The 25,607-nt window shown below is 26.6% G+C and overlaps 1 protein-coding gene across 3 annotated transcripts in view; it reads left to right on the top strand.

Moving 5' to 3' along the window:
* LOC136985678 (histone deacetylase 4-like) overlaps positions 1-25,339 on the top strand; it is a 114,795-nt gene extending 89,456 nt beyond the window's left edge. For all 3 annotated transcript variants that reach the window (XM_067283004.1, XM_067283005.1, XM_067283003.1), the window contains 12 exons: positions 4,527-4,576; positions 6,084-6,151; positions 8,565-8,722; positions 11,301-11,356; positions 12,642-12,729; positions 12,817-12,936; positions 13,023-13,121; positions 16,460-16,577; positions 18,309-18,378; positions 20,142-20,290; positions 22,306-22,444; positions 24,396-25,339. In XM_067283004.1, the coding sequence (XP_067139105.1) occupies positions 4,527-4,576; positions 6,084-6,151; positions 8,565-8,722; positions 11,301-11,356; positions 12,642-12,729; positions 12,817-12,936; positions 13,023-13,121; positions 16,460-16,577; positions 18,309-18,378; positions 20,142-20,290; positions 22,306-22,444; positions 24,396-24,450 (1,170 nt within the window). In that variant the 3' untranslated portion in view covers positions 24,451-25,339. The remainder of the gene's footprint in view (positions 1-4,526; positions 4,577-6,083; positions 6,152-8,564; positions 8,723-11,300; positions 11,357-12,641; positions 12,730-12,816; positions 12,937-13,022; positions 13,122-16,459; positions 16,578-18,308; positions 18,379-20,141; positions 20,291-22,305; positions 22,445-24,395) is intronic.
* Positions 25,340-25,607: the final 268 nt, after the last annotated feature.

Below are 25,607 nucleotides of genomic sequence, written 5' to 3'. Positions count from 1 at the left end.
TATGTACATTTTGTGCGTGTTGTTTTCCAATACTGTCTGTGGAATGTATTTGTAATATGGTTCGTGGATGTCTACTAATTTGTGTTTCCTTGCAAGCTCTTGGTGTATTATATTTGCTACTTGATTATGTCTGTGTAAATAATCTGTTTGTGCCAAGAGCTTGCAACCAGAGGTGATGTGTTGTATAGTTTCTGGCATGATGTGACATTTTCTGCATGTGTCATTTGTGAGTGTTGCATCTTTGAGTATGTGTTTTCTGTAGTTTTTAGTGTTTATGACTTGATCCTGTATGGCAATCATGAATCCTTCCGTCTCCCCAAAGAGGCATCCCCGAGCTAACCAGCTGTTTGATGCAGTTTTGTCAACAAAATCATGGGCCAGATCATAAGGATGCCTGCCATGGAGTGCCTTTCGAGCCCACGATTGCTTAATGGTGTCTATGCTTTTTATATGTTGTGTTGTGTCCATATGATGTGAGTGTAAGTTTAATGGTGTGTTATTCGAGTCTGCTAGAGTTACTGCTTTATGTAATTGTGATATTTCTTGTTTTTTGTAGAAAAACTCTCGCAATGACTGTATTTGTTTGTAGTGAAGGTTAACTATGTCAATCAGGCCACGTCCGCCATCTTTACGTGGAAGGGTTAATCTTTCTGTGGCGGATTTAGGATGATGTTGTTTATGCTTAGTAAGTGTTGTTCTTGTTTTCCTTTGGAGTTGCTCAAGATCTGTGTGAGTCCAATGTATAACTCCAAAAGAATATGTGAGTACTGGGATGACATATGTGTGTTTAACTGTGTTTTGCATTTAACTGTGTTCTGAGAATAGCATTTAACCTACTTTGGTATTCTTTAATTAATCTTTGCTTTATTTGTGCATGTTCTGTTGTGGCCTGTTGGAATCCTAAATACTTGTAGAACTCGCCCTCTTCCATGGATTCAATAATGTCTCCATTTCCAAGTGCAAAATCTTCTTTCTTCAGGATTCCTTTTTCTATGTGAAGTGTTTTGCATTTATCTAGGCCAAATTCCATTTGTATGTCCTTGGTGTATGAATGTGTGATTTGTAGGAGTTGATGAAGTTGTTTTTGTGTGGATGCATAAAGTTTTATGTCATCCATGTACATGAGATGTGACAGTGTAAGCTGTGTTGTTTTTTCATGCCTGATATTGTAGCCATATTGTGTGTTGTTTAACATGTTGGATAATGGATTCAAGGCTAGGCAGAACCAGAGAGGACTCAAGGAATCTCCTTGAAAAATTCCTCGCCTAATAAAGATTTGGTTTGTTTGTATGGAAGTGTTATGAACCCTGAGATGTAGTGTTGTTCTCCAGTGCTGCTTAGTGTTTTGGAAGAATGTAATGAGTGATGGATGTATTTTGTACATGTGTAGAATATGTAGCAGCCAACTGTGTGGAACACTGTCGAATGCTTTTCTGTAGTCTATATATGCCATGTGTATGTTTCTGTGTTGTTTGTGTGCTTGTCGTAGAATGACTGAATCTATGAGTAACTGTTCTTTGCATCCCTTGTGATTTCTACGGCAACCTTTTTGTTGTTCCGTTAGAATGTCGTGTTCTTCAACATGTTTGTATATTTTGTTTGCAATACAGGATGTCAATAATTTGTAGAGTGTTGGAAGACATGTAATTGGTCTGTATTGTGTGGGGTCTGTGGTATTGTTGTTTTTAGGTTTCATGTAGGTGATGCCCTGAATAAGAAAATTTGGCATGTCTTGTGGATTGATGATGATGTGTGTTAGGTGTTTAGCTAGTTCCTGGTGCAGTGATGTAAACTTTTTGTACCAGAAATTGTGAATGTTGTCTACACCAGGTGTCTTCCAGTTGTGTGTTCTGTTAACAGTGTATTGGAAATCATGTATGCTTATTTCAACACAGGGCATAGTTGGTATGTTGTGTAAGTTTCTGTTCTCCTCCTCGATCCAGCCTGCATCAACATTGTGCGTGACAGCACTGGACCAAAGAGAAGACCAATATGTTGTGAGTTCTTCTTCTGTTGGTGTGCCACTGTGCTGTGTATCAGTGTTTGCTTTGTTATTAATTTGTCTGTAAAAGAGTTTTTCATTGTTTGTAAATAATTTATTTTGTTGTTTTCGTAGTGTACATGTTTTGTATCGTTTGAGTCTACGTGTTTGGCAGCAAGTTTTTGTTTTAGTGTATCAATGTATTCTGTAATGTGTGTGTTGTGATGTTCATGTTTTGTGTGCGTTTTTATTTTCTTAAAAATGTTTTTGAGCTGTTTCCTTAATTTGGGTGTTATGTTGCTTTTAGTGTATTGTTTCAGCCTGCCTAATTGCTGTCTAATGTCATTTATTTGTGTTTCTATTCTTCTCTGCCAGGCAGGCTTGTGATAGAATTGTGTTTTCTGTGTATCTGTCTGTGATTGTACTTTCAGACCATGGTGTGTCACTACTGTGACTGCCCCAGCATAAACTAATGTATGAATGTCTGTGAGTGTAGAAATTGAATGAATGTAGTGTGGTAGTAAGTGAGTGTTTACATAATTTAGTGTTTTTCCTACTTCCTTTGACGTGTTGATTTTTGGTATTCGTGGTCGTTGTGTGGGATCTGTGCCTGTATATTTAGTGAGTGTTTCCTGAAATATAAGTGAGAGCGTATTAACTAAATCCATGTCTATGTTATCAGTGATGGATGAGGAAGTGTCTGTAGTATCATTAGTGGTAATTGTTGTATGTGTGTTATTATCAATGCTTGTTGCTAGATTATCCTGACAGGTTACATGATCTTCATTAATGTTAGATGTTTCTGTCTGTTGATGTATTTGATCAGCAACCTGTTGTTTGATAAGTTCAAGTGTTGTTTGTGGAATAAGGTTGTTGTGTATAATTGTTCTTTTTTGATCAACAACCCTTTGTTCGGTGACAGTGAGGTGAGGATACTGTTGTGTGAATTTATGGTGTAGTTGTTGTCTGTATGCTGTCATGTTTGTTTTGAGTTTTGTGATTGTGTAGTAAGTACGGATGATAAACTCGTTCATTTCTACTGTCCATTTCATCCGTTGGTGTGGTTTTCCAGCCTTTGTGGTCTGTGGATGCATTACCACAGAAACACCAAGGCTGGGTTGGTTCCTCACATCTATTGAGGGCATTGCAGTAGCCATGCTTGGGCCGGTGCTGCTTTCGCCACCGGTAACCAAGGGAGACTGTGGCCTATTTTTCGAACGTGAGCCTCTGCCTAACCCACGAACGCGGACCTTGTTAACCCGGGCGACGTCCGAGCCGGTATCACACTTTGATCTAGTTATTACCATAATAAATATCACCACAGAATGTGGGTGTGGTCACTCTTAGCTTCATTTCTCCCCATAGACCTTACTGGCATGGGTGTCCCTACCAGGAGCTTGTGCTCCAGCCTGCATTGCCCTATGGATCAGTAAAATTACTGGGCTCTCCCACCACGACCAGGTAGTGACCACGGGAGACTTATTATTATTATTATTATTATTATTATTATCAACTCATCTTGATTATATATATAGATTCATTTTTTTATTAAATTATTTTTATCCTAAATATACTATTTTTAAGAACTTTTAAAATTTTTGCTATTTGCTTAATTATGCTTTGTGGAAAGTTGCACAAGCAATGAAAATATCAGATTCTAACACAGTCAAACCTGTTTTTATGCAGTTTTTTTTGGGTGCGATTTTTTATTTGTGCAATTTTTTTATGCGATTTTTTTTTTTTTTTTCTTTTTGTGTGGTATAGTTGACGACTAGTCTTGTGTGACTTGTCATGTCTCACGTTGACTTATTATAGCTAAATAAACTTATTATAGCATAAATGAACTTATTATAGTAATATTATTGCATGAATATGCAAAAAATGAAATAATTTATTTTTTAAGTCAACAAAACAGCACCTGGACAAAAATATGTAAAACAGACGATAGACGAGATGATGCAGTCAAGTGCTGACATCTGTTGTCAATGAATTCTATTTTGTATGGTTTTGAGTTATTTTCTATGTGACACTTTTTTTATGCGGTCCCTATTGACCGCATAAAAAAAATATTTTTTTAATTGTGTTGTGAAAACTATTTTTTATAGCCACTCGTGAAGTTTCGTGCGATTTTTTTTTTTTTTTTTTATTTTTTTTTATGCGGTCCCTATCCACCGCATAAAAACAGGTTTGACTGTATTAAGTTTTAATTTCTTCAAAGATATAAAGTTACAAAATACCAGAATATTCTAAACTTTAAAGACTATGTACAGTATTATTTATTTTTGTTTTAAATGTATTTGATGTAAAAAATCAATTTTAACTTAAATATATTTATTATGAATATAAATTTTATTCTTGAAGTTTCATTATTGTATATATTTAACATTAAAGTGTTTGCCAATAGCTACAAGAACAAAAGTAACTTCGAAAAATTATAACTTATTTAAATTTTAAAGTATAAAAATAATGAAAATTTTTATAATAAGAATTGAAACAGTAAGTAATTTTGATGAAATAAATTTATTTGTTTATTTATTTTTTCTAGAGAATAAGATCCAGAAAAGCAACCTTAGAAGAAATTCAATCTTGCCATAGGTGAATTAAATTTGTTAAATTTCTTTAATCCATTTTTAAGGATTTTTAAAGCCTTAAAAGTGAAAGAATTCTTATTTTAAGAAATTAATAAGTTGTTATGAAATAAAAAATAAAATAGAATATAATTAGAATATAATTTCTTTTAATGAAAACAAATTAGTGGTCATTTGTAATAATTAAATTGCATTTTAATTATATTATTACAATTTTCATCAACTGTCAAATCTTGTATTCATTTTAATATCTTAAATATTTAACAAACAATAATAAACAGCCAAAATAGTGTTTATTTTAGTTGAAAATGTTATTTTTAATTTTCATTTTCTGCTCAGTCTAAATATTATTTTATGATATTTTAAATTTATTTCTTTTTGAATTATTATTTCATAAATTAGTAAATTAAAAGTTGTAAATTTAGAAAAGTTACCATATAAAAAAAAATTTTAAATATATTACTAAAGATTTTAAATCAAATTATAAAAATTAAAAATTAAAATTAAAAATAAGCTAAATACAAACCAAAACAAAATAAATTGTTAAAATCGGATTTTTATTTCATATCAATCAAACTGAATTTAAAAGGTGTGAATTTTTGACTATGCATACAGTATCATTTCCTCCAGTTGTTTACAGATATTTTTGATATTAAATTTTCTTCACTGCTTATCTGTTATCTGTTTATGTAACTTTAAGAGTAACTTTTGATTTTTTTTATATATAAACATATACACACACATACATGTATGTGTGTTTTAACCTGTTAGCATATTTTGTTAAAGTCTATTAACTCAAAGTATATAAATATATTTCCAAATCATTAATTTTTTGCCAATTTAACATTTGAGATTATTTAGCTAAAAAGTTTTGCTGAAAATAATATATTGGAATTGAAATTTTTTATTTATTTATTATATAATTATGTATTGTATCTATCATATAATTTATATAAAAAATAAATTTTAAATTGTTTTTTTAATGAATTTAAAATTACTTAGAACAATTCTTTTTCCAAAATAAATGAATACTTTGCATGCATTAATTAAAAAATTTCGTCATATAACAGTTACTTTTGTTAGTAAACTAAAAAGTTTCTCTTTGTATATTTTCAGTTATATAAAGAAATTTCTGTGTTTAACAAATAAATTAATGATATTATCATAATCAATTATGAAACCAAATTTTAGTATATTACTATAGTAATTTTCTTTGAAAAAACAAAGGAAAGAATGAAACAAACAATGTCTCATATTATCTTCGCTAATTCTAAGTGAAGAAATGAATTTTTAAAATTTCGTAAATTCGGTATCTGAAACAGTTTTTCTTAGTTTATTACTTTTTTTTTTAGTTTTATGAATTAAATGTGCATTTTAAAGGAATTTATATATTTTAAAATTTACATTTAAATTTTATTTATTTATTTTAATAATTTTTATTGTAATGTTTTCATTATATATGATACTCATTATTTTTATTGGTAAAAATAATTTTATTTTTTTTTTTTTTCTAGTGAGACATATTCATTATTATTTGGAACAAATCCTTTGAATAAACATAAACTGGATGAATCCAAATTAGGTAAGTTGAAATTATATCAAATGGAAATTTTATACATAATAAAAGTGGAAGTTGGTAAATTCTACATATAACTGTCTATGGTAAAAATAAAGTACTGTTGATTGAACTTCATTTAGATACTCAAAACCAGGATAACTTTATTACAATTCTATTACAAAACTTTATTTAACTTTATAACTTTATTATAAAATAAAGTCATACTACATTACTAATTGTAAATGATTATCCTGTTTTTTGACTGTTTATGTGTGCTTGATTCAGTGGTATTTTATTTTCACTAAGTAGACAGTTATACATATGAAAAGTTTGTAATAATAAATATAATCAAATTTCCATGGAAAATTATATTTGTAAAATATAAAAATACTAGTATAATTATTCAAGCAGCTGGATTCTTATTGGGCTACATTATGTCTAATAAACAATTAATAAATTAAATAATTTGACTACAGGTAGACAGTCAAACTGTCATCTTGTGTTAAATTTAATAGCTAGAAATACCATATTTACTCGCATATAGGATGAGGTGTGACTTTAAAGATCAAAATAAAGAATCTTAGATTTATTAATACAATTCTGATTTTATTTTGTTTAATCAAGTAAAATATCAAATGAACATAAATGCACACATTGTTCTGCTAAAATTACTGGCATGTTAAACTTCAAGGAAAAAATCTTGTAAAATCGACAACATAATTTGTTCGTGTAAAGCTGGACAATCGGGAACTTTTTTTGCCAATTCTTAACAGTCAAATCCACTCTCTGTCAATTACACTTATGAGTTTCTCCAAATTCTGATTTCCAAATAATCATCTGTTTTCATATGGGAATGGATTAAAACTTATATCGGGCTCCCATATGATTTTGGAATTCAATCTGGAATTCAACTCTAAAGCTTTGCTTTTCCTGTTGCTTTTATTTTTACTCCTGACAATATACAAGAACGATTCAAACGACCCAGATAAAATACTTATGTTTTTAAATACAAGAAGGTAAGTATCTGGTAAAAAATGCAAATACACGGTTCACAAAAATATTTGCAAAAGTGCAAAGAATCTTTCGCTTGCATGTATAGGACGACCTAAGAATTTGAAGCTGTGATAAATGAATAAAATGTTGTGAAGATGTGTGTTCAGGTATGCTACCCAGATCTCTTCAATCTTCTCTTCCTTGGGTTTCTAAAAACAATAGTTTATTAGCCATTATATAGCCTGATAAGAATCCAGCAATTTGTTTGAATAATTAACATACACAACCTAATAATTAATTTGTTACATACTTGCTTAACTTTTTTGACAAACTAAAGAGAACATTTTTTTGTATTATTTTAATATTATATAATAAAAATTTGAAGCTAATTCTTATTTAAATTAATTGATAGTTTATTTAAATTCAAATAAGAGCTAAATTTATGCTTTTTTTTTTTTTTCTGTTAAATGGTTTTTCTTGAATAAAAATTCAAGCAATAAAATTTAAATACTAATTTTAAAAATCTAACATTCAAAACTAGAAAACAATTGAAACAATAATAACAAAATAATTAAAACGATAACATTTAAAACAACTTTTAAAAGTCTTTAGAATGTTAAAATGCCTAAGAAAGACATTGAATGATAACAAATTTTGCATTTAGCAATTTGTATGCTGGAAACTCATTTAATGCTTATTAAATTCTGCATATACATATTAATAATTTTATAAAATACTGTTCTGTAGTATAGTATTTACTAATGAACATTGATCACTAAACATTTTTTACATTTTGAAAATTCTAAAAATAAGTTAAAATCTACATTACATGAAAATTATTGTTGAGTAGAGAATAACTTGAATTAGGACTGAAAGAAATTTATAAAATTGAAGTGTTTGAAGCTTTACTAGAAATTGATCTTTATGTATAGAATTCATTTATTAATATTAGGATTAAAATTTTAAATTAAAATTTGTTAGAAAAGATAATTGTTGATCCTATCTTGCTTTTCTAGAGAGAAAAAAAAGAAAAATTGATATGAAGTTATTCAAATTGTACTGTTGTTATTTTATTTGTAATATTTATGAAATTATATTTCACTGAGCAATTTTCTATATTTTATTGAATGTTCTTGAATACATTTTATATGTATATGTGAGTTTAGCTTCAATATATGAGTTTTTCAGTTTTTAATATCAATATTTGTATAACTTAAAGTGAAGTTTAACACTTTTATTGGAGAATTTTAGAATTAGCATATATATACTGTGTATGTAATTTATTATGTATACATACATACCATACTTATACATACTGGAATTTACTTAGCACTTCTCATGGATTCTGTAAAGATGAATATGATTAGTTTTATTCTGAATTTATTTTTATAAGGCTTAATTTTAATTAATGTTATTGACTTTTAATATATTTTCAATATTGCAGCTGATTTGCCAATAAAAAATTTTGTGATGTTACCATGTGGAGGTATAGGAGTTGATTCTGATACCACATGGAATGAACTTCATACAGCCAGTGCAGCAAGAATGGCTGCTGGATGTGTTACAGAACTTGCTTTTAAAGTTTCAACAGGGGAATTAAAGGTATTAGAATGAATAAATTTACATCATTAAAAATTATATTAAAATTTTTTAAAGTTGGATATAGATGAATATTAGATTTTGAATATTTAGATTTTCAAATTAGCTAAATGGCCTATTCAGGTATTTCTAGAGTGTAGAACTAAGTATCAAAGGACACCCAACTTGCTTGAAAATTTGTTTGAACCTGCTAAATTAGATAAAATTTATAAATAAATTGTGGTGTTTATAACTTTATCATATCTATATAGTATGAGTGTTATATATATTACAAAAGTGTGTGTGTCAATTATGATTATTTGAACTTAAATTTATCTTTGTATACTAGTAAATTTATCAATTAACAGGACTTATTATACTGGAATTATACTGTATAATAATTCCTGTTAATTGATAAATGTACTAGTATACAAAGATAAATTTAAGTTATGATAAAGGACACAAAGGCATAATAATTGAATGATTATTTGAAATTTTGATTTGTTGAATTTTTAAAAATTTATGTAATGACTGAATGAATGAGTCTCTTAACTCTCTAAGCTCTGAAAATTTCTTCTTTCTATGTACCTATAGACTAAATTGTTTTTACTCCTAATGCTACAAGTGAAACTTTTATACCAAAACCAGCCAAACAACTTTCCCATTGACCAATTTTGTCTTGAATAGGTTAAGAAGATTTTTGCCAATTTCATATTTTAAAAGTTAATAGATAACACTTGGTGTAAACTGTAATACAAAAATGTATATTATATCAAAGAAAGAAACTAAGATGATGATGATAAGTTTAAGATAGGAATATGATTTTTAAAAATATTTCTAATAGTCTAGCCATCTATATAGCACTATGATTTAGTTTTTACTATGATAATCAAATGACAGATTAATTTCAGGCTACAGCTTGGCTAAATATTAATTATCAATCTAAAGCTTTGAATTAATAATTAGAATTAGATTACAATTTAATCTTTGGGTATTATTTGTATGCTACCTGTCGCAAAATTTACAATTTGTAAAAGTTTTTTCGTCTGTCAATTGGAGTGGTAAATAGCCACAGAGCAATCCACAAAAGAAAAGTCACTTGGTAAAAGAGAATATCACAGAACATGAATTAGTATTGGTTTGATACAACTTTACTGTTAATGAACAAAAAATAACATTGCTTGAGAAACTCAGTCATAAAACTCTGGATTTTTCTTTCATATTGTCAATTATCCTTTCATTTCAGATTGGTACAAAAAATCACAGTAAGTGAAAAAGTAATCTGGCAAATAACTTTTTATTTTGGCAAATAAAAAAAAATTGTCTGGCAAATGGATTGATGATTGCTATAAAAAAAAATAGCCAGTGTGACCCCTGGTATGTTAATAAAGTTTCCACTAAACTGAATGATATTTTTACATTTTAATTTGCCAGATCATATAGATCAAATCAGGCATTTGGCTTTAATTTGATTTGTCAATTTATAAAATTTAATTTGATATTAAATTTTATAAATTAACAAGTAATTAAAAGAATTTTGACAATCATTTAATTATTCACTTGTATATGCAACACTATTTTCTTTACTATTGGATCTGACAATCTATAAGTTCCAAAATTAGTCAGCTTTTTGGCGATGGATAAACAGCTTTTTTAAATCTAGAATAAAACTATATTAATGATGATTGAACATTTATTTTCTTATATTGTAAGTTTATTTTGTAGTTAGTTTTAGTAACAACAATGATTAACAAGAATATATATTTATGTGTATCTATATATATTAATATTATATCTGTATATTTTATATATGTAGATGTATTTTTTTCTTTCTTCAAAATACATTCAAATTCTTTATATTATAGTAAAAATAATATAAAAGATTATCAAAAAAATAATTTGATACAAAGTTCAAACATAATTATTACTCTGTATTTGTTTTTTTTTTTCTTTGTTGGATTTTTAAATATATTTAGATGCTATGTATAAATTAGAATCATTTAAATATATTGAAATATAGAAAAATTAAAACTAATTAGATATTTTCTTGTCATATTTGAAGTTAGAAGCTTTCAGTAATACTATATCATGATAAATACAATAATATATTGCAATATTTCAGCATTATTTATAAAATAAAAAGACTATTTTTAAAAACTTTTAATATTACTTGTGAATAAACTCTTCCTGAGTTTATTCAGGATTTTGCTTTTATAGCTTTGTACTTGTGTATTGGCCAAAAAGTGATCTGCTGTCATTAACTCTTTAAAAACTAGATATTCATTAAATGTAATAAAAAGTAATTGAAAATATACTTTAAAAGTAACAGATGAGATTAGGAATGATGATTTATTATTAGCCTTATCAAACTTCTGTAAAAAAAATATAAAGGATTCTGAGTTTTTTACAAAAATTTCAAACAACATAATTGTAACTTAATAAAATTAAATTATAAACAAAATAATTTTTTAACAAATATAACCATTATTTAACTTATATTATTAATATATATGAGAAAATTTTTTACCTGTAATATACATAATGCAATGAATTAATGTAAATTTTATTTATAATATAATATAATTTTTTTTTTAATTTCTAGAATGGTTTTGCTATTGTTCGACCTCCAGGTCATCATGCAGAATATCAGCAAGCAATGTAAGTATGGTATGTTAGGTTTTATGAAAAAATGTTTGTCTGAAATTTTCTAAAATATTTTTATCATTATTTTAAATAATATAAAACAAATAAGTTCAAAGAAAATTAACAAACTAATATAAAATTAAGTCACAAAAGTTCTGACATACAGATTAAAAAATTTTTTTAAAGAACTTCAAATGTTTTGTCTTTTTTTATATTTATTTGTTAAATTTAAAAATAAAATTTTACACACTACAATAATTATAATTAAAGTAATACTATTCACAGTTAAATAGTAAATTAAATCTATATTTATGAAATTTTCTTATTCTATTTTAAAGTATACAGCATTAATAATGTTTGTTTAGTTTACAAAGGATGTTTATGATGATTATGCATTTTATTTATTTTTCTTTACTTTTTATTTAATTTTATTTTTCCTGTAAAATAAAACATCTATTCGAGAGCCGCTTGCGGCTCTTTTTGAGTTACGTGCGGCTCTCGCTGAAAGTATTAATTTCTGCTTTTTATTATTTTTACAATTTTATTTCCACAATTTTGTGAATGTGTGTAATAATATATATGTAATATTTAGTAATTTATTTCCAAGTTCTCGACCCGGATGGGGGACACCCTATTCTTCCCTGCCTTACTATACTATCCGCCACGACAGTACAGAACTGCAGCTCCCATGCATTTTGCAAAACCTACATTTCGACTCCCACTGAACTCTTGCTTGCCCACCTCTGTTATATACAATAGTAAAATTTACTTTACTAGAGCATAAAACTTAGAACAATTCAAATTTAAATGCTTCAGACTTTAGACCATTTTTAGAAAACATTTAAAGAAAAGCATGTCATCCTATGGTAATGTTTTACATACAACCTTGTTGGTAAATACAATAACAAAATATGTTTTATACATGTGCTCAGTAATAGTATTCTGTTTTAAGTATTTTTTGAAGATGAATGAAAGTCTAGAAGCAATTAAATTTGAATTGTTCTAAGTTTTATACTTCAGTAAAGCAAATTTTCCTATTGTATTTTAATGTTGTGAAATCTTTTATACATTTTACACCATATAGTTTTGTAATTAGTTATTAAATAATAACTAATTACAAACTAATAAATAATGATGTCTTAATGTATATTTATTTACTTACAAAACATTTTGGAGATGCACAGTTTTATTTTTCTGTTGAATTAACAGATGAATTAATAATGTCTTATAATTTTAATTCTGTATGAAATTATAAAATTTAAACACACTAGATTTTGTTAATATCTTATAAAAATTTCAGGGGTTTCTGTTTCTTCAATTCAGTAGCCATTGCAGCAAAACAACTACGACAAAAGTTAAAACTTGAAAAAATTTTAATTGTGGATTGGGTAAGTAAATTTATAAATATTTAATTGTTTGATACAAGGTTTTGTAATTGTCCTAGTAATATTAATTTTGAAATTATTTTAATTTAGGATGTTCATCATGGAAATGGTATTCAACAAATATTTTATGATGATCCCCATGTATTATATATTTCACTTCATCGTCATGATGATGGTAATTTCTTTCCTGGAACTGGTGATTTACAGGAGGTTAATATATTCTACACATAAGAAATATACACAATGATTTTTATTTAAATAAAGATTTGATAAAGTATATTTTATAACATTTACAGGTTGGTACAGATGATGGAATTGGCTTTAATGTTAATATTGCATGGTCAGATAGTCTGAATTCACCAATTGGAGATGCAGAATATATGGCAGCATTCAGAGTAAATAAAAATTGAAATGAACAAAATACAATTTTAAAGTAATACGCTTTATTTTATTTTAGAACTCTAAATCATAAAAATATATATAAATTAATGTTATTTATAAAATAATATTAGTTTCAAATCAATAATAATAATAATAATTCCAAAATTTATTCGTAATAAGGCAGGAGCCAGTTACAAAGGATGTTTTGACAACAATTCTTGTTATTAATACTAAAAAATACTCCAATAATACAAATCAAACCAAGCATTATACAGCACATTGGTTGCCGATTGTAAGTATTTAATACCATCAATTTAAAGACCTTCCAACTCATACTGCAACTTGTAACTTTCTTCACACACTTGGTTCTTAAACATAAAATAGCATTAATTAATGCTACTTATGTCTTTAATGAATTGTTACGTTAAAAAATTTGTGAGCATATTTATATAATCTATAAATTATGTCTATCTTGGCTGAATGGAATATTTCATACATTGCTCTTTCATCAGTGCACCTTGTTAACATATGCAAGTCAAGATTATGTGCTAGTTTCTTTGCATCTTTACAGCCACAAAACATATGAAATTTTGAAATTATTGTATGACGTCTAGGGCAGATACTCTTGGAAAACTCAATGAAATTATTATTGATTAATATTAATTCCTTATTTATTCTAAGTTGTATGAAAAATCTTTTGACATTAAACGCCAGGTTAGTTAACATATAGTTATTAATAAATGGATACTCAAGAATTACGTTATACCAATTAGTTTTCTCTCTTATAAATATATCTTCTATGTCTTGTGATAAAGAGATTTCGAGCACGTTTTGTATCAACATTTGGAAATGTTGTTCACTTATTTCAGGTAAATCTAGGAATATTGTAACAGAATATCCAAAGCGCTTTAAAATTTGTGCAATTTGTGACACCCAGTTTGTGCTTTGTCCTTTAATCAAAGACTTTCGATACAATTGGTATAATAATACAGTGGAAAGATTGCGGGCATCTCTTATTTTAAATAAAAATTTCATGTATCTTCTTATTAAGGTAGCACTCAACTTAAACCTACTTAATTCCAATCTTAACGCGCTACCTGGTGTGTTGTAATCCAACAAAAAAATCTTGCGTATAAACCTGTTTTGGATCACTTCTAGTTTTTGAAAGTTCGTAAGGCTCCAAATTGGGGCCGCATAGCCAATAAAATTCATTATAATAGAGTTAAACAGCCTAAAATGAACTTGGATGTTCTTTATCTTTGCTCTGTAAAACAATCTAATCATATTATTTATTAAAGTATTTGCTTCAGTGATGACTTTTTTATACTGTTTGTTGAAGGACAAACTGGGAAAAAATTAATTTGAACAATTTAATTTGTACTATTATTAGAAATATGTAGCAAAAATATACTTATAAAAGTATAAAATTATAAATTATATTTAAAAAATTTTGGGGAATAATGTTAAATTTTCTTTAAAATGTTAGACATATAAGAGAGTTATTATTCTTTTGATTATTATAATTTTTTAATTATTGTAATTAAGTAATAAACCTTAAAGAGCTTGTTATGAAATATTGGAATAAAGGGATAACACAGTTTGTTTCATAATCTTGGCCAGGCAATGCACAGTACTCAGTTGGGACTCTAAAAATTTTATAAAATTCAAGAGTTTATTTTTGGTAATGCACAATGACTATATCACATATCTGAAAAAAAATTTTTCCTTCAGTAAGTAAATAGACTGGTTCTTGCTACTGTGCATTTTTACAGCTCTGACAATATTCATAAAACAAGCTGTATTAATTTTAATTTTTTAAGAATATTTTATAAAATAAATGTAATAACAAATTATAAATTATATTTTACTTTTTGATATACAGTTGAACCTGTCCATCTCAAACATGTTTATCTCAAAATTTATTTTTCTCTTGCATTTTCAGCCTAAATTCAATATATTTTCCATGTTTATCTCAAACAATTTTCTCCCAAAACTACTAAATCTCAATTTATGGACTGAAGTGTCAATTACAAATTCAAAGCTCATTGACTACATTTTGATTGCATAAATTATAGTTAAGAAACATCTTTTGCAATACAGTACGTACTTGCAATTAACACTGCTTTTTTCTGGAATGTACTGTACGTGCTATTGTATTAATACAATACTTTACCACCAGTCAAACCTTTTACAGTTTACTATGTAGAAACCTCTATATATTGAAACTTGTCTATCTCAAAGTTTTTTCCTCATTTCTTTCAGGTTCAAGATAGACAGGTTCAACTGTATTATATTTTATTTATGTTTTTATTTATATTTTTGGAACTCTTTCTCAATTAATAAATTTAAAATATGTTAATCGTGAACAAAATATGTTAGAAACATTAGTTTTAGAATTTGTCGACTATATTTCAGTGCAGTAGAATCCTAATTATCTAAGATAATGTGGACTGTGCTAGTCTCTTGGATAATATGAATGATCACAGCGATTTCAGATTAAAAATAACAAATATAAGAGATTTATATTGTATATCACTTGTAACTGTTTTTATACTATAGTAAATTTAATAGTATATAAGAACATCAATTTTTACATCATTTATTATACAGTTAATACATACAAATTTTAATTCTTAAAACTATTATACAGGTACTCCTCACTTTACGACCAAGTTTTGTTCCGACGACTACGTCGTTAAGCGAATTTGTTGATAAGTGAGGAGCTTGCACCGGGAATATAGGATCGTTGTAAAATTATACAAATTATGCAACAAACTTCAAATTTATTCATAAAAAGACTATTATAGTACACTATTAGCCTATTATAGTATGTTTAGCGTGCATGTCATCATTCGCCACTGACCGACACTCAAGCTGAGAAAAGGGATTCCCCAAATTGCAGGTCGAAACTCGATTGGTCGTAAGTGCGAGTGGTCCTTAAGCAGATAGGTCATAAAGTGAGGAGTACCTGTATTATTATAGTTATGTTTTAATATGAATAGTGTGTCCTATATTGAAATTAAATGTTCAAAGGTTATAGAAACACATTGTTTGTAATGTATGTTTTTTGTTTTAACTTTCTTTTTGATTTACAGTATAAGAAAAGTAGTGTATTTTCATACAGGTTCATTTTACATAATACAGAACCTTGGGTAATTGGGAATCTACTGTATTAATAATAGATTCTTTTAAATTTAGAAAGTTTTAATTTTATTTAAATACAACAAGAAACTTAAATTGTAGAATCAAGAAAATATATATAGTTAAATACTGATTTTTTTAAAAAATTTTTGGTTAAATATACCATGTATTTACATATTTGTTTTATAATAATGATAATTGTTGTTATAGAACAATTGTTATGCCAATAGCCAAAGATTTTGATCCTGATATTGTACTTGTGGCATCGGGGTTTGATGCTGCTTACGGACATCCTGCACCTCTTGGTGGTTATAACATCACAGCAGCTTGTAAGTATTAATATTATCTATTATTTGAAAGTATTTTGTATAATGTTAACAAATTTATATGAAGCGTGCAATGCCATAATGTTGTAAATGCCAAAAAACAAACTTTTCAGGAGAGAGAAAAAACACTTTTTCTAATGAAAAAACTTTAATCAAATGCTAGAAAAATTATTTTAACAATTTACACTTTGGAATAAAACATTGGGTTTAATTTCAAACACCTAAGTATGATGGTAAGGAAACAAAAAAAGTTTAAAAACAGGGTTAGAGCCATAAAGTTGTAAATGGCAAAACCAATTGCAATCATAAAAGTAATGTTTCTACAGCTGAAAAACAGTTTTAAATACCAAAAACTTACATTTAAATTATTAAACAAAATTTACAAATTCAATATAAATTTTAACATTAAAAACTAGCAATAATCTATTAGTGACTGCTTCTTGGCTTCAAAAATGTTGGGCCCACAGTTTTGGTACTTGAACTGGGCTGTGATCTTTATCAATTGTAATATAATTATGATAAATAAAGGAAAATATAAACAATAAGGTATTAATTTAGTGTAATAAAAGTTAAAATGTATTTAAAAACTTCAAATTTGAAAGATTAATGGAAGTCCAAATATCATTTTGAAATATCAAATAATAAGGTGATACAGGTTAACTATTAATAAACTGGCATTCAGTTATCCAGTTCTGGATAAAAAACTCACTGCGTTACAAATTGGAAAAACAAAATGATGTAAATGTAAACCGTAATATTTTACATGCCAAAAGTCATGTGGCTTGCACTTTGGCACTTAAAACGTTATGACTTGCACATAAATTCATCTTCGAAATATAGCCACTTAGAGTGCCACTATCGCCACAATGTTTTTTTGTAGGAAAAAACATTGTGTTTAAAATTCATTTCTTCAATAAAACGTATTTTGAGAAAAATGGCATTTACAACCTTATGGCATTGCACGCTTCATATATTGATATTTTTATTATTTAAAACCTTCAGAAATAGAATATAAAACATTGAAACAGAAAGTTATGAAAATTTTGCATGAGTTTTTTGTATTTCACAAAAGTGTTATTAAACAATTTTGAACAATTACTAAAAATAAATTTTGAAACATGATACAAGCAGAATTATTAATTTTATTTTTATAAAAAAAATTTCAAAATTAATCACACAGAAATAATGATTGTATGAATTTTAACAAATATTAAAATGATTATAAATTGGAGATTATTTAATATGATCATTCCTTTTAATTTCAAGAACTTATTGTCCAAGTCTTGAATTTACTTTGCATTACAGAAATTACTTTAAATGTTTTCAATAAAACTGAAAACAATAGACTTTTGACATTTGATCCTGTTATTAAAACTTACTTCTCCAAATGAAGTAAGTTTTAATAACAGGATCAAATGTCTGTTTAGATTAATAATGTTTTTACTCATGTTGCTTGAAAGGAATAAAATAAATTAATTTCTGAAAGTTATCATAAAGTGGTTATTTTGATCATGGATAACTTTCTGAATTTTTTTCTATCTGTAAGAAATAGAATACTATAAGAAATTGTGTATTCTTTTATACAATTGTACATTCTTACAGGAAGATGATTTTTAGCAAAATGTAGTTTAAGTAAATTTGAATGCATTTTGTAAAAGAATTCTGGTAAAAATATCTCAGAAATTAAATGAATTTAAATAATTAAACTAACTTAATGCTTAAATTCTTGTTTAGGTTTTGGAAGTATGACTAAGCAGTTAATGCAGCTAGCAAATGGAAAAGTTGTGTTAGCACTTGAAGGAGGGTAAGTTTAAAATTGCTTTTTTTTAATGATACCTAAAACACAATAAAAAGTAAACAAACTAAATAATCAAGCATCTCTAACAGTTCTTCAATAATTAAATCAAAAAGAGATATCTTTTTTTTTTTTTTTTTTTTTTTTAAATTTTCAAATATTTTTCATGTCAATGTTCAATGTAATATATTTTCTTATTTGATATGATATAGAAATTCATTATTTTATCATTTAAGCCATTGATTGATTTATTAATTGGATGCCTTTCAGTATTAACTGTTTTTATTCCATATCTATTATAATTTTTTGTATCATTTACAATAATATTCAAAATTTGAATTGATTTTCTTTCATGAAGTTAATCTTTAATTCACAAATTAAAATATTTAGTCTAAAAATTAAAGATTATATTCATTAATTTTAAGTCTTTAATTATAGTTATTTTGACCCTATTTTACTAAATACTTCTAACTTCATATCTTCCTTTTTTGTGAACTGATTAAAATCTAGTTCTTATGAGAAGAAAAATCAAATCTAGTGTACTACTACATTTCTGTTATTTTTGTCAACCTATTTTGATTATTTTTCATAATATTTGTTAACAGTACAGTTAAAAATATATATGAGAATGACAGAAATTAATATTAATTTTAAAAATTTAAGTTAAAAAAAATTGAAAAAAAAATCTAAAATTAAAAATACTGGGACATTTTTCAATATATTCTGCTAAAAAGTTATTATATAAATTACCGTTTTATAATTTTTTTGTAATTCTTAATTATTTGACTAAATTTTTAAAAAATTATGATTACACTTCAGATATTGCTTCATTTCCATTTTGGTAACAAATTTTACAATAAATACAAGTCAACCATCAATTTTTCAGCATACTTTGTTTCAAAGCCTTGCTATGTTAAGGTTTTTTTGGATCAACTGATGTTGCAAAATAATTAAACAATGAATCCTGGATTAATTTTATGCCTCTTATGTCTATAAAATATTATAGCCTGCTAGAAAGTTAAAAATTAGAATAAGTTAAGCTTATATTAAATATGGACTTGATATTACTGATACCTGCAGTTATTTTATTTTATTTTATTTAAATTTAATCCTAGCCAGAGCCAAAGCTAAAGCTAAATATAAGTAAAATGACCTAAAAGAATAGAGGAAATGCACAGAATAGAGGGATTATAATAACTGCAGTGTAGATAATCCAAGTGAACATACATTACATGCAATATCATCTGTGACCATTTAGTGAATAATCTGGCAGTTTTAAGTGTTGTCTTGTAATTCAGATTATTAGGTACTGGAAAATCAGTGGTATATCTATAGTTAATATTAAAAAATTATTAATAAATAGCAAAAAGCATATCAAAAACTTGACACAGAATTGAACTTGACACATCAATTTTAGAAGAGCTGCATAGTTTGTGATCTTGATTCATTGGCATTTATAAATTAGTACATTATAAGCTTATAGATAAATTTTAATATTTTATTAATTTAAATTGAGTATTTAATACATAAAGAAACTTAAGTTAAAACTTTAATTACATTCTTCTATAAAATATATAATTTTAATTCTGGAAATATTAGATGATAATTTTCTAAATATTTTATTAATAATAAATTATATTATAGTAGTTAATAAATAAATTTTATGAGCATTTAACTTAGATTGCTTATAATTATTAAATAATATATAATTAAAAAATAATATATTTTGAAAATGGCAATCATTGATATGTCATATTTTATAATTTGTTTAGTTATGATTTACCAGCTATATGTGATTGTTCACACGAATGCACTGCTGCTTTATTAGGTGATGATTGTTCACCAATGAAAGAGGAAGAAATATCTCGTAGACCTTGCCAAGCAGCTGTTGATGTATTGCAACGTTGCATTGCAATTCAAGGTACTATCACAAATGGAGTTTTATCAATATAATGATATATATATAACTGTATCAAAGTTAACTGAATATAATATAATTAATTTATATTATATAATTTATATTTATTAGTAAAATTTTTCTGTAGTAGACAATTAAAATCATTGTTTGCATATGATTTTAATTGTCATATATGACAACTATGTAAACACTATGAAAGCTATATAAAGAATCCATAAACCTGATTTTTTAAGTAATGCCAAATGATCTGCTATATTATTATGCTATAATAAGGATAATTTAAATTATTAAATTAACAAACCCATAATTCTTGCTTACCATGCAGATGCTTATCTGCATAGTAATCAGGTGTTATGGGTTTTGTGTCCCACTCCAGGCCAATTCTTTTCTTCTAGAAAAATTTTAAATTTAAATTAATGTATTCTAATTATTAAATGAGCCTTATTATAACCTGATAATATGGCAGATTGTTTGGCAATATTAAGGTAACATATATAAGATGGTGAGGGATATAAATTTTTGTAGACTTTAAAGAATTAAAAGCTAGTGGCTTTCTTTCTTCATTAACACATCACACAAAGAACAGTTGATTTATGTATTTTTTTATTAAAGGAAAATCATTTCGGGTCTTAATGACCCCTCTTCAGTTCTTAGAATGGTTTCCTTTAATTTCCTTAGAATTTCCTTTAATAAAAAATACATAAATCAACTGTTCCTTGTGTGATGTGTTACTGAAGAAAGAAAGTCACTAGCTTTTAATTCTTTAAAGTCTATAGAAAACCAGTAACAGAAACCTAATTAAAAAATATAAATTTTCACCACTTTTTTTAATTGATTTAAATCTATGCATTTATTATTAATAATAGACATTTAATTTTTATTACTATTTAATTATGAAATCTTAAGCATAATTTGTAAATAAAATTTTATTTATTTGTTTATTAATTAATTTATCTTGATGTGCACAATAGTTATCACAAGGTACCTAATACCTACATGCATTGAAAACATTCTCCTCAATTAGCATTTTGGATTTAGTAAATGGATAATTTATGAAAATTATTTTATATTGTAATCCATAAGGGATGAGTTTAATGTAATATCGAAAAATAAAATGTAAACAATTACACATTACCTCTTCATATTTGTTTTGTACATTAATGTTCATATGTATTATATAAGTGTTTTAAAAAAACATTCAGCATTTACAACGTAGATAGTACACACTGTACTGAGTAAAAGAACTTTAGTAAACAGGCTAAAAATTCAACTTTTGATATAAATTATTTGACAAAGAAATTGAATTGTTGAGGGAGTTTGCAACTCTGTAAGATGATGATGCTAAGCATGCATGGAAGTGGAAGGACATGTGGAACATCATCTGTAAATATTGAGTTAAATATTTGAAAGTTTATCCTCTTTTCTCACATTACATGTGGCACATAGAAGTCAATCTGTCATGATACTAACATACAAAATTGTTAATAACTCAGCTGAATTTTTGACCTAATTCTACTAAGGTTTCTTTACTCAGTATGGTGTATACCTTCTATTATATAAGTGCCAAATGCTTTTTGTAACACATTGCATATCATGACAAAAGTGGAGAGATGAGGTACTGTAAGTAAATATTGTTGTTTGGACTTTTCTAAGTAATGAATGTTTCATCAAACATATTATTAGTTTTAGTTGAATGACAGAAATCTAAAATTAATCATTTTCTCTTCATCTTAAAGAAATATAAAGCTTGCTTCTTATTTTAAGAATTTTTCACATTTTTTAACAGTTAACATAATCAACTGTTATGTGAACAGCACTTATGATACTTAATTTTGATAAAAGTATTTTCTTGTTTAACTTTCTGTTTTAAAGTAGTTTCAACTTATGCTACTTTTTGAATTATCCATGAATGTTTAACTGTACTGACATAGTCACTCACTTTATTTATCTTTTAGATTTGAATAATAAAACTGAAAATAATATATATATATATATAATAAATTTTTGTAAATTTTCAGCTCCACATTGGCCATGTATTAAAAGGTGGGCTCACACAATTGGTTATTCGATTGTCGAGGCACAACAGAAAGAAAGGGAGGTTGAGACAGTCACAGCACTTGCTTCCCTCTCTGTTGCAGTATCACAAGGTCATTTGCAGTAAGTAAATTTAATTGAAATTTTAATGTTTCACTTATAAATATACTTAATACAAAATCAAAACTTACAAAAATTTAAAATAGTATCTAACATTAGGAATAATTATATTAATTAAATAATAATTTATTTTATAAATGTAATCAATTTTATAATTTCATACTGTTGAAGAAAAAAATTATTTGTTGTCAGATTTTATTTTGTAATAATAATCATCATTACTGAATGGAATATAACAAAGAATAAAAAGTTTTTATTAATAGTTTTGTAATACTGAATTTTATAGGTTATAATTGCAAATTTTTGAAGAAGAAAAATTGCTCAAAGAATTCAAATTTAATCTGTAAAGATAGTTTTATTTATTTATTTCTTTATTCATTTACTATCATGTGTTACATACCTCACATATTTTATCAGACCCATTTGCAATTTTTAAACTATAATTATACCTAATATTTATATAATAACTGAATAATTGCAATCAGGATTACTGTCTATTAATAAAATAAAGTATTTTTTCATCTGTTGCTTTATATTATTAAAAATGCATACTATGGCTTATGCTTTTGATGATAGTTTTACATATAATACACATTTAATTATTGCTCATAAACAAACTAAGTGTTAAAAAAATATTCAATCCTTTCTACAAATCCTTTTATTTTTTCTTTAAAAAAAAATAGGAGTATTATCTTGAGGAAACCGTGTTTTGTATTTTCTTTTCTTTTCTTTCGAAGACACAATGTAGTGACGTAAACTTAAACACTGGGCGAATTTTTCATCCTTTTTATTCGGTTACCAACCGAATAAAAAGGATGAAAAATTCGCCCAGTGTTTAAGTTTACGTCACTACATTGTGTCTTCGAAAGAAAAGAAAAGAAAAAATAGGAGTGTTTGAAGTACATTTTTACCATAGCAAATATAAGATTTTTTCTTATAGCAATTAAATAATATTTTAAATTTGTTTAATAAATTTTTCTGGCTTCAAATAAATAAATACAGTTGAGTCCGCATAAGTTGACACCCGGATAACTCGACAACATCGGTTAAGTAGTCACTTTTCTGTGGTTCCAGCCGACTTACATAGGCATTAATGTTAAAAAACTCTGGTTTACTCAACACCATTTAACTTGTCACCACTGGATAAGTCGACATACTTTTGCTGTCGCACACCCCTCCTGAAAAAATGAATTCACTCCGCAAGTGTGGTGCGAACTCATTTTTTTTTTCAGGAGGGGAGTCGATTTATTTATTAATATATAATTAATATATTTAATAATATAATAATATATTAATATTATTAATACAGGCTATATATACATATTAATAAAAATGCCTTAACATTTCATGTATCTTTATGTACAAAATAATAACAGATAAACAAAAAGAAAATATACAATCTACATCGTCACACCAGAATCCAATTTTGCATTTTCTCACGCTAGAGGCATTAAGAATCCTTAGACGTTACTTGCCAACAATTGACAATCGCGAAGATGATGTTTTAAAGGCGTTCATGATCGTTGAAAAAGAAAGTCGAGACAGTTAAGTGATTAAGTACTCAAAACAAACAACACTAAACAAATTTTTCAGTTTTTCATCTACAGAGTAATTGTAAATGGAGGACACAATGTATTGTGAGCTCAAACTACTGTATAATGCACTACTGTATTTTATTAATTGTAGTTTTGTAGTTTTTTTTCCAACTTTGCTTTAGTCGTCACATCAGATAACTCAACACATTTCCGCTTCCCCTTGGGGTGTTGACTTATGCAGAGTTGACTGTATATATATAACAACAATTAATACAATAAGATATAAATGAAATATGAAACTAAATTTATTAAAGTTATTTACTTTTATTGATTATTTATCATAAATTCCATATGAAGTAAATTAACTTAACAACTTAAAAATATCAAAAATAATTATTAAAAATCCTTTGTCATCACAGGAGGACTTCCGAAGAGGAAACTGAAGAGCCGATGGATGAAGATCAAGAAAAGTGAATTATCCAAATGATCATTCTTTTCATTCGGGAAATGTCGCACAAAACATCTTTCTGATTAATATGATTATGTTATCATTAACATTAATCATCCCATTTTTGATGTTCTTTCATTCCTGTAATTTGAACATATAAATTGTACTGTGAAAATTGCCATCCAAAATGTCCATTGAGTTGGAACAAAATGATAAAAGCGTATCATTTTAAACAAAAAAAATATTTAAACGGTCCTTCATTTGTTCATTCCCAAACGGCGCTTTAAAGGTCGTGTACATGTTTTATTTCTTTATATATTAAAAGCAGTATATATTGTATATATAGTCGTTGCATCGAAAAACATCTGGTCAAAACCGCTTCAAAGGTATCTGCCGATTGAGACCGTGCAGGTATTTTCGTTTGTTATTGGCTTCACTCCATTCCTCATGCCAATAAAACATCGGAGAGAAAGATCTCTGGCTAAAGCAGCCTTGTGTTACTGTCAGAATACACAATTTCCTAAAAATCAAGACAGGAAAAAAAAAAAAGGTTGAAGATATTTGAAAAATGTTTACTTTTTTAAATTTCCTTTAAAAACAAGATTGTTAATTGTTGCTGTTGTTTATTGTTGCTGTCGTCATGTTTTTAAATGCATCGGACCAGGCATAAGATATATCTGTATATCTTAAAAACAGGAAAAATAATGGAATAAATAAACATGCGAAAGCATGAATGCATATATTAAGTGCATGCATATATACAGTATAAAATGCATATACATATAATACTGTATCTATATATTTGCATTAGATTTTGTTTTCTCTATTATTTCATTTGTGAAAACTGCTGTAAGTCATTAAAAAGAATTTTATGTATAATAAAGCATTTATGGCCAAAGAGAGGAGAAAAATCTGCTTACACTGTTTTTATTCTTTGTAATTTTATTAAAACTAAATGTTACAGAATTTATAAAATCATCAAACACAGTCTTAGGAACATAAAATCATATTTCATAAACTAAAAAGTTTGATTGCCGACTAAATTAGTACTTGCATATCATTTTTTAATAATTTTATTCAAATTTTCAACATTTATGATCCACAGTTCAAATTACTTGATTGATATTTGCTATTCTGCAGATGACTATTATTCAATTTTAAAAATAGCAATAAGTTGCAAATT

The sequence above is a fragment of the Centruroides vittatus genome, unplaced genomic scaffold, assembly GCF_030686945.1.
Source record: "Centruroides vittatus isolate TY-2023 unplaced genomic scaffold, ASM3068694v2 contig_975, whole genome shotgun sequence".
NCBI lineage: Eukaryota > Metazoa > Arthropoda > Arachnida > Scorpiones > Buthidae > Centruroides > Centruroides vittatus.
This window is presented reverse-complemented; position numbering and strand designations above follow the sequence as displayed.